At 53.6% G+C, this 9783-nt stretch overlaps 1 protein-coding gene across 1 annotated transcript in view; it reads left to right on the forward strand.

The window, feature by feature from the left end:
* The first annotated feature begins 4336 nt into the window (after positions 1-4336).
* Positions 4337-9783, forward strand: part of GDF6 (growth differentiation factor 6) — a 16856-nt gene continuing 11409 nt past the window's right edge. Inside the window, exon 1 of the mRNA XM_004370757.1 lies at positions 4337-4760. Within this exon, the coding sequence (XP_004370814.1) occupies positions 4337-4760 (424 nt within the window). The remainder of the gene's footprint in view (positions 4761-9783) is intronic.

Genomic DNA, 9783 nt, shown 5'->3' on the forward strand with positions numbered 1-9783 from the left:
ATTACCGAGGGGATCTGAGATTAGACCGAAAGTTTGAATTCTATAGCATGATTTCAAATACTCAAAACATTCAGTGAAGATTCAAAGGGAGATTTTGACCAGCAGTTTGCTCTATGTGTCTTTATTTTTACAAAGCACGTGCGCGCGCGCACACACACACACACACACACACACACACACACACACACACACACACACACACACACACACGGCAAAAGCCTTTGCATAGCCCTGTTAACATTCGGGTGGATTTCTATTTGAAACAAACCCACAAGGGAGGGAGAGATAAGGCTTTATACATTACTGTGGACCATTGCAATGATAATTTGAAATATGATTTTTTTACTGTAGGATAAACTTTGGATTAGGATACAGAAAGACTTGGTTCCTATTCCTGGTTATATTTCTGACTAGCTTGAGACCTCAGGTCTTCTCCACCGAGTCTGTGCCTCAGTTTCCTCACCTGGAAAATGATCTTTGAAGCCCTTTCAAGCACAGAGCAGACAGCCCCTCTCTTTGCATAGACCTGAGGCTGGTAAGACTAAAGAAGGCTAATATCTGCCCCGGAGGAATCCTGAAGCCCAGACAACAGACCACATCCGTTGTGGTCCCTGTCTCAGTATCATTTACTGCTCCACGTGACTCCAGCTAGTGCTAAAAAATCCGAAGCCACCAGAAATAGGCTCATTACTTTATTTACTGTTTATTGATACCTTGCAGGAGATAATAATTGCTGTGGGCAAAATGAAGGGAGAGCAAGCAGGGCTGCAGCTGTAGGCAGGAAACATTCTTATTGGATGGAGGGTCTGAAACCATGAATCATCATTAGCCAGACTCCATACTGATAGAAATTAAAATACTGATAACACAAACCACAAGTGTTCATTTCCGTAAGGGAGGAATAGAGACAGACCACAAGGAGGAAGTCTTCCTGGATGCTTCTGGAGAGGCAGATGTGCACAGTGAGATGCAGAGCAGGCTAAACAGAACCGTGTTCATCACAGTGGTGATGGGTGGGCAGAAGGAGAAGTGTTGCTTCTGCAAGTGAGAAATGGGGGAGTTTTTAGTCTGTGGATTTGTAGAAGTGGCCTGTGCAGGCCAGGAGAGGGGCAATGAAGGCCTGTGGGGAAGGGCAGAGGTACACAGAAGGGAGATGAGTGAAATAGGGTTGGCAGTAAAACAAAACCAAATTAAAAAAATGGAAAGAAGAACTAGCAAATATGTTTGGATATAATGTTAAGTGACAAGGGAAGAATATAACCTGATGTATCTATCCTTGGATTGCAATAATATGAAAAGGACGTGTGTACCAATATAAGGAAGGAATGGAAGGGAACCCCTAAAGGTGAAAACGCTTTGATTTGTTGTAGTGAAAAAAATATGGGAAACAGTGTTTTTTATTTTAGTTCTATTTCCTTTTATGTTGTTACTTCAGTAAATAATAATAAACTATTTTTAAAGCACTGAGAGAGGAAGGGAGAAAAGGTAAACGGAATGGTAGAGCACCTTTGAGTGACAGACTTAAGGTCTCAGAACTTGATAATCATGAAACCAAAACTAGGGGACATAAGTAGAATTGGGATCCAAAAACCCATTGCTGTCAAGCTGATTCCAACTCATAGTGACCCTATAAGACAGAGCAGAACTGCCCCAAAGGGTTTCCAAGAAGCAGCTGGTAGATTTGAATTGCCCTATAGGACAGAATAGAACTGCCTCATAGGGTTTTCAAGGAGCAGCTGGTGGATTTGAACTGCCAACCTTCTGGCTAGCAGCCATAGCTCTTAACTACTGTGGCATCAGGGCTCCAGGATTGGGATAGGGCCAATTGCCAAGGAGTCAATTCCAACGCCCGGCGACTGCATGTGTTTCAGAGTAGAACGGTGCCCCATAGGGTTTTCAGGGGCTGACTATTCAGAAGTAGATCACCTGGCCTTTCTTCTGAGGCACCTCTGGGTGGATTTGAACTTGAACAGCCTTGTGGTTAGTAGTGGAGCGCTTAACTGTTTGTGCCACCCAAGGACTCCTGCCAAACTGTATAGTCCAGTGGTAAAGAGCCCAGGCTCTGGAGCAGTGTGATGTTGGTACTCAGTTTCCCTGCCTGTAAATGGGGATAATGACGGCACTTATCTCATAGGATTGTTGTCAAGATTAAATGAAATAATATATGTAAAGGGCTTAGAACTGTGCCTGACACACAAGTTCTCTGTGGGTGTTTGCCATTACCTGAGGGAAACCAGCGCCTAGGGTGGAGGGCATACCCCAGAACTTAGGAAAGCTCAGAAGTGCTGAGAGGGATGAAGAGACCAGGGGAGCAAAAGTCCCTCCCCTGGCAGGCAGTTAGCTGAGTGGTCCCTGCAGGAACCAAAAAAAAAAAGAAAGGATGAAAAAGCAAAAGACAGAGGGGAAGGAAAGTGAGAGGGAGGGGAATAGACAGACTGGGAACAACAGCAGCAACAACAAAAAAGCAGTGTGGGGAAGGGGAAAATCATCTGAGATCAAATAAAGCCATAAGGTAATGAAAAGAGCAAGAAATAGAATAGATTGGGCCAGGGATGGACTCTTCTATGCTGTATGGGCTCGCCCGTGCTGTTTGGGGTCCCAGCCCTGGGTTCTACCCTTGGCTGTATGACATCTTGGCTGTGTGGCCTTGGAAAATTCATTTCTCTTCTCTGAGCTTTGTTTATTTATTTATTTTACATCAGTGAAAGTGAAAATAGTCACTTTGGGGATGATTAACAGAAGGCATTTTATGATCAGTGCCTGAGGCCCGAATAAACGTGCAGGAAAACTCTATGTTGACAGCAGTCTAGAGGCACAGAGTACTGTGGGAGAGAAGAGCAGCCCTTCGCCTGATCTTCAGGTGTTCAGGTCCCGGAATGAGCAAGACAGTGGGCGGGGAAGACAGACACAGGGAATCTAGGGACCCAAACCAAACCCAAACCTATTGCTGTGGGTTCAATTCCGACCTATAGTGACCCTACAGGACAGAGTAGAACTGTCCCACAGGGCTTCCAAGGCTGTAAATCTTAACGGAAGCAGACTGCCACATCTTTCCCCCGCAGAGCGACTGGTAGGTTCCAACCGCCTATCTTTCGGTTAGCAGTCCAGCGCTTTAACCACTGTGCCACCACAGCTCAGATAAAGGAAACTCGTGATGGGGCGAGCTGGGCTGAAGAGAAACACATTGGGGAAGAGCTGCAAAGGCAGAGGTGTACTGGACCGGGAGGGGGCCGGGGAAGGAGAGGGTGGGAAGGCGGAGAGAGATGGGAGGGCAGTGTGAGAAGAAATGCAGGCTGGGGAAAGAGGGGATTGGAATGCAGAAGGAACGTGGGGAGGGAGGAAGTACCGAAGGCGGGGTGGGGGGGAGAGCGAGAAATTGGGGATGCAGTGGAGGCGGGGGGCAGACAGCCAGAGGGAAGAGGACTCGGGGAGCAGACGCAGGAGAAATGAAGCGGCTAAAGCCAGCGTCACAATTAGTTGGGGACTGCGAGAGGAGAGGCTGCGGCCTGCACGGGAGCGCAGCAGCTTTTAGCATCGATCCAGATTCTAAAGTCTCGTGGCCTTTTCCTGACCTCGAGGGTCGGGAACAGACACCCTTGCCTTGTGGAGAGCGGTACCTCATTGAGAAAATGGGGCTGTTCAGGGCTGGGCCCTGCGCCTGACGCCTCGCGAGGCTTCGGTGGCTCTGGGTTGGCCCCCGAGGGCAGCACACGGCGAGCCTGGAGACTGGGGCCCAGGAAGGACGGAACCACCGACCGGAGCCAGCACACAGCCTGCAGCAGAGGCGCCTGCTCCAAGCCGTCTCTGGGGGGCGCCTCCGCCGCTTCCTTCCTCCCGCTATCGGAGGAAAGTGGAGGCGCTGGCGAGGACCGAGGGCGGGCGAGGACCGAGGGCGGGCGCGGCGCTGCGGAGGAACCGAGCCTCTGAGAGGGCGAGGGGCCTTGGCGCTGCTGGCGGCCCTTCCTCCCTCGCCGTGGGGCAGCTGCGCCCGCCCTCCCCAGCTCTGCGCCTGCGGCCCGCGCTGAGCGCTCGGGCCGGCAACCCCGCACGCGTCCCGCGGGGGCGCTGCGCCTTTCTGCCACACCGGCGCGCGGCGGCCCCTCTCCCCCTACACCTCCTGCCCACACCTCCCGGCCTCTCCTCCCACCCTCCGTCCCCTCCCCTCCCGGCTAGGGGCGGGAGGGGGCGTGGCACGGCCCGGGTTTGTGTGGCTGGGACCCGGCTCCTCGCACTTGGAGTCAGCCGGAGGAGCCGGGCCCCGGCCGCTGTCCAGCCGCGCCGCGCCTCTCGCGCCCCGCGCCGCCGCCTCGTCGGGAGACGCAGTCTTTTTCTCGCCATGGATACTCCCAGGGTCCTGCTCTCGGCCGTCTTCCTCATCAGTTTCCTGTGGGATTTTCCCGGTTTTCAGCAGGCGTCTATCTCCTCCTCCTCTTCGTCCTCTGAGCTGGGCTCCGCCAAGGACGTGAGAAGCCGCAAGGAAGGGAAGGTACCTCGGGCGCCGCGAGAGAGTGCCGCGGACCGGGCGCCCCCGGAGCGCCAGGAGCCACAGCAGCGGCGGCAGGACGAGCCCCGGCGGCGGCGGCCGCAGCAGCCCCAGGCACAGGAGCCGCCCGGCAGGGGCCCGCGGGTGGTGCCTCACGAGTACATGCTGTCAATCTACAGGACATACTCCATCGCCGAGAAGCTGGGCATCAACGCCAGTTTTTTCCAGTCCTCCAAGTCAGCGAATACGATCACTAGCTTTGTAGACAGGGGACTAGGTAAGTGGCAGAGAAGACGCCAGACTCCCGTCTCCCTGGAGCTCCTCAGCCAGGGCGCTGCTGCGGCTCCGGCAGGAGGCTGGATTCCCACTCTGTGCACCTCTCCCTTTCTTTCCTTACATTGTTTTTCTCAAGCTCGAGTAAATTTCTGAATACGACTGCAGATTTTATTTCCGTTTGCAATCCTCCCATCCATCCTTGCTTCCTCCTTTCTTTCCTTCCTTTCTGTCTACCTTCTTCCTCTTGTCTTTTGCAGAGAGCGGCGTGGTGGCCGCTCCTGTGGTGGGTGGTGTCGGAAGCTTGGAGGACGGGAGGTGGCAGGTAGATGGCCAGGGATGGAGAGGGATCAGGGCGCTCCCAGGAGCAACCTGCTGCGGAACTGAAGAACTTGTGCCTTGGGGTCCCGGGCTGTGCGGGATGCACCAGGCAAGGCCTGAGTTACCTGGGTGGACCGGGTCCCGGGCATGCGTGAACGTTGGAAAGCCTCGGCCTCCGGTCGGCGCGGGGGAAAACCGGCAGAAGCGAGTCCCGCCGTCGGAGGAGCGTCTGTGAGCGTCGGGGAAGAGTCCTGGTCCAGTAGCCTCGCAGTCTCTTCGCGCCGTCACCATGCTGAGTGCAGAGCTCATCAGCCAGGCGGGAGCCCCGCGCTCTCGGACTTTTCTGCGCAGTGTCCGGCTCCCGGCCGCTCGGAGGCGGCTGCTGGAGTGGTTTCTACAGCGGCAGCAACTAGTGGGCCGGGCTAGGGGCGGCTAAATTTGGACGTCTGCTGGTACTTAATCCACCTGGGTGCATGGGATGCGCATCCACTTTCTTAGCCAGGCAGCGCTCCTCTCCCTGCACTTCTACGAGGATGCTAGTGCATGTCTGCGGAAACCCCTGCGTCCGCTCCTTGTCTCCAGCATTGGTCCACACGCCGCGTGGCCAGTGCCTTGTAGAAAGCCTTGCGGTCGCCCTGGTCCCAGTAATTGCGGAGGGATCCACAGGCTCCGGAAACTCAACTCCTATAGAGAGGCAATAACGTGGAAGGAAAGATGGAAAAGGAAGAGAGAAAAAGATGGGAAAGGAAGGGGAGAGGAGAAAGGCAAGGTAAGAAAAAAAGGAGGGAATAAAAGAGATCTAGGTAGCTATCCACTTCTCTGTCCTCCCAGACTTAGCCCCGCGGCTTTGGCGGGTCCCCAGCCTCCTGCTTCCAGATCAGTGAAATTGGGGTCGTCCCGGAGGCGGCGAGCGCTGCGACTCGGGCTAAGGAGGCTGTTCCCCTTGGCTGCCTTGGGCGCTCGCATGTTTTCGAAGCTTTCAGCGTAGGTTAACGGTCCCTCCGCTCCGGGCTCCTCCCGGGCTCCAGCTCCTGGCTTCCTTCCTGAAGGTCGCCTTCCTTGAGGGCTAGGGTCCTGCCAACGCCGGATTCGCGGCTGCAGCCTGGGGTCAGCGAAGTTCTTGAGCTGCTGAAAGCTCCGGAGGGCAAATTAACGCCGTGTGTTTTATGGTATTTTAGGACAACTAAAATCCCCTTTGCAAAGACACGTGGCTTCTTTACAGCGCTGCAAGGGTGTTCCTGTCCTCGGGCCGCCAGCACAGCTCGCCACACGCCCCAACACCACCTCACTTGCCTCCCCCACTTTTACCCTCCGCCTTCTGAAGAACCCTCTTCCCAAGGAGAGACTAAGGAGGCTCAGGGAAAACTGCTCAAGAGGCCCTCCCCCACAGGAAGATATCCCTGAGGCCCAGGCTGGCCGGCTGTTGAGCGCGCATTTTCTTTTTCCAAAGAGAAATGGTCAGAATCTCCTCCCCTCCCGCAAGCAGGCACCCCTAAGCGTTCGCTGCGCCGTGTGGGTTTGGCACAGGACCAAAGGACCCTGTGGGCGGTTCGGAGGTGTATACGGAAGCCTGCTGGGTACAGGCGAGGATAGGGTGGTCTTTGGGGGCTCCAGGTCTGGTGGAAACGCGGGCTTGCTTCACCCTTGCTTGCCCTGCAGCCGCCCCCTGGGTATCGCTCTGTGCGCCCCGGGGCGCCGGAGTTAGGGGAGGGACTGGCTGCGCGCCCAGACTGGGGGGCGGGGGACTCTGTTCCCGAGCCAAGGTCTCCAGACCGGCCGGACTCAGTTCCAGACGTCCGGCTTCCACCCCGGAATGCCGTCGTGGGCTGGGGCTTACGAGGAGGAGACGCGGCGTGACAACCTGGACTGTAGTTTCAAAGGCGCCGTCTTCTCCCTGCCCCCAGGTTCCTAGAAAACGCGAAGAAAGGCGGTTAGTTGGTTGGGAAGGCGGTGCAGCTCGTCGCACGCCGCGCGGGGGCGAGGGAGTGCGAAGCCGCGGGCCAGAGTGGGCGCGTAGGGGAGGGGGCAAGTTGCAGGCTGCAGCCCCAGCTTGATAAAGGGAAAGCCTCACTTTCCCTCTCACTGATTTTGATTTGATGTGTCACTGGCGGTGACCTCGGGCTGGACCTTCCGGGGCTTGCTTAGCATCAGGCCCCTGATTGGAGTGTTTCAACTCAGCGATCTAATTGAGGGTTCATGTCATAACACATCAAACGGTGTCTAGTCTCCCGTGATGGAAGGGACCCGCCAGCCGCGCATCCCCGGCTGCAGGCGAGGACTTCCGCCCTTCTCACATGGGGGCTCTTAACCGCGCCAAACACCCCAGCAGTTACTCCCAGCCCCTGCCGGAGTTGTGGGGCTAGGACGAAAGAGAGGTGACCAGTCTAGTGCGTGGCCAGCCCGGATAAGTTGGCGCCTTACCTTGGGGATGTTTAAGTCGCCATCGAGTGTGGCAGGCTAGGCTCCGAGGAGCAGGGTTCCCTCAGAGGACAGACGGAGTAAAGGAAAGGAAAGGAACCTGAAGCCAGCTCACGAGGCATGAGCAACTTACGCGTATACAGTATTTGCAAAAGCCCTCCTCACCTCGAAACCCCAAAAGTTATACCTGAAGGCTGCGATTAAGGGTGAGCAGCTGGGATAAACTCGTCCAAAATGAATGAAGAGCGCTTTAGGTCTTTCAGGGCAGAGCGTTCTGTAGCACTCCACCCCCTGCCAGGAGAAGACCTTATTGCCAATTTTTTTTAATATGTCCTTTCGGTCTGATTTCCAAACATCTAAAAAGTAATAATAAGAGGAAAGATTTATTGAGCATTTATTGTGTGCCAAGTACTGTGCATGAATTAACTCGTTAAATTCTCCCAACAACCCCTGGGGAAGGTGCTATAATCGCCCGGTTTTACAGGTAAATTAGGGAGGGCACAGAGGAGAAGCCAAGTTGCTCAGTGTTTCACAGGTAGTGAGAAGTGAAGCTCCCATCTGATTCTAGACCCTGCATGCTTAACTATGGCACTATGTGGATAGGGTAGAGGCTGAGGGGGATTCTAAGGGTTGGTGAGGAGAAGCCGTTAATGGCGAAAGAAGGGTATGAATGGGGCTTTGGATTTAGGATGTGAATTTGTGCTGTGCGTTGCTTTCTCCTTCTACTTATTTTAGCAGAGGCACAACAAACCGCTTATCCCTGATCTTTTAAAATGTTTCCATATTTTAAAAAGTGCTTTAAAATTTTCTTTGGATCCATGAAGATGAGAAAATGTGTGTGTGTGTGCGTCTGTTGGTGTAGTCTCAAGATCAGAATGGACCAGGATGGACGTAGAAAAAGTACAGTTAGTGCATGAAATAACGCATTAAAAGACCGCTATTTTTGGGGCCCTGAACCACTCCTCCCTCCCCCGCCCCCAGCCTGGGAAAGGCAAGCAATTAGAACTATGCATTCAACATGGAGAGCGACAGTGGCAGAAGAATGACTGAAAGAGAAACAAAACTCGGACTTTCAGTTTAAGTAGTCAGACGTGTCACACAATTCCAACTAGGGCGGTGGGGGGCGGGGGAGTTCCCGAGGATGATGGAACCAAAAATAAATCTAAGAATATTGCTGTGAGTTAGGTTCCCAGAAGATTTTTAAATCAGAATACAGTTTAAAAATTTTGTTGTTACAATGGCGCTCTTAGAAAGGAGGCAGTTGGGAACAAACAAAACAAAACGAGTTTGGAACGTTCTTGAGGAACTTGAAACGCCAGAAGTGACTCTCAAGATAGTTTGCCATTGATTGTTTGTTGGCTTCTTGGTTTACCTTCTGGGTCACGATTATCAGGGGGCAGGACAGGACGATTCTGGGGATAGCCCTGCTGCGAGGCGGGCCTTTGGAAAGCTGCATAGTTCCCTCACGATTGAAGTTCGTCTGGTACAGCGCGTTTATGCAAAACAACGGGTTTCTGGGTGGACTTGGGCCGAAGAGTGGTGTAATCAACGTAGCAGCGCTTTTGCCCGGACCCTGTTGTCGTTGGCAAACGGAAAATGAAATACAAGCAGGGAAGTATTTTAATGGGGATGGAGGGAATTCACAACTGTTAATTATTTGGTGACCTTGTATTCGATTTGTTTGAGTCCCTTATAAAAACGCTAATGCAGACCAGACGGCCAAGTGAGGAAGCCGGGCAGAAGGTTCCAATCTAGGCTGTATTTCCCCGGAAAGGGGGAACAGCCTTGGAAAAGTCTTGCTGAGCGTTCAAGTGTACTCGTGTGCGTGCGCGCCCGCTGGAGCGTCAGCAAAGGGCTTGCGCCTCAGTCCAGGTTCAAGCCCCTCCTCCTGTCCGGTGAACTGGAAGGTCCTGGTAAAAGCTCAGGGGTAGAGGATGGAAGCCTTAAGCTACAAGTTGTTCTGCTCTTCTGGCTGAAATATTAAGACATTTTTAAGGCCACATATCAACCCGTTAGCCATTGGCTGGTTGCTAAATATCAGTTCTCACCCGTATCCCTAAGGCCCTCGGGGGTCGCCTTACAGGGAAAAGCAAGAAGCTAAGAACACCTAGCATCTTCTGCTGAGAGAGCGCAGGGCAAGCCAGGATTCTTGGGGAACTTCCTGGGCAGGGGAGGCCAATCTGAGAAGGACGCTGCGCGCTTTTCCCAACGCAGGAGGCTCTCCGGCTTCTGGAAGTTTACGAGGTCAATCCTTATCGTTTTTGCACATTAAAAAAAAAAAAAAAAAA

This window comes from Trichechus manatus, unplaced genomic scaffold (assembly GCF_000243295.1).
Source record: "Trichechus manatus latirostris isolate Lorelei unplaced genomic scaffold, TriManLat1.0 scaffold00009, whole genome shotgun sequence".
Lineage (NCBI taxonomy): Eukaryota > Metazoa > Chordata > Mammalia > Sirenia > Trichechidae > Trichechus > Trichechus manatus.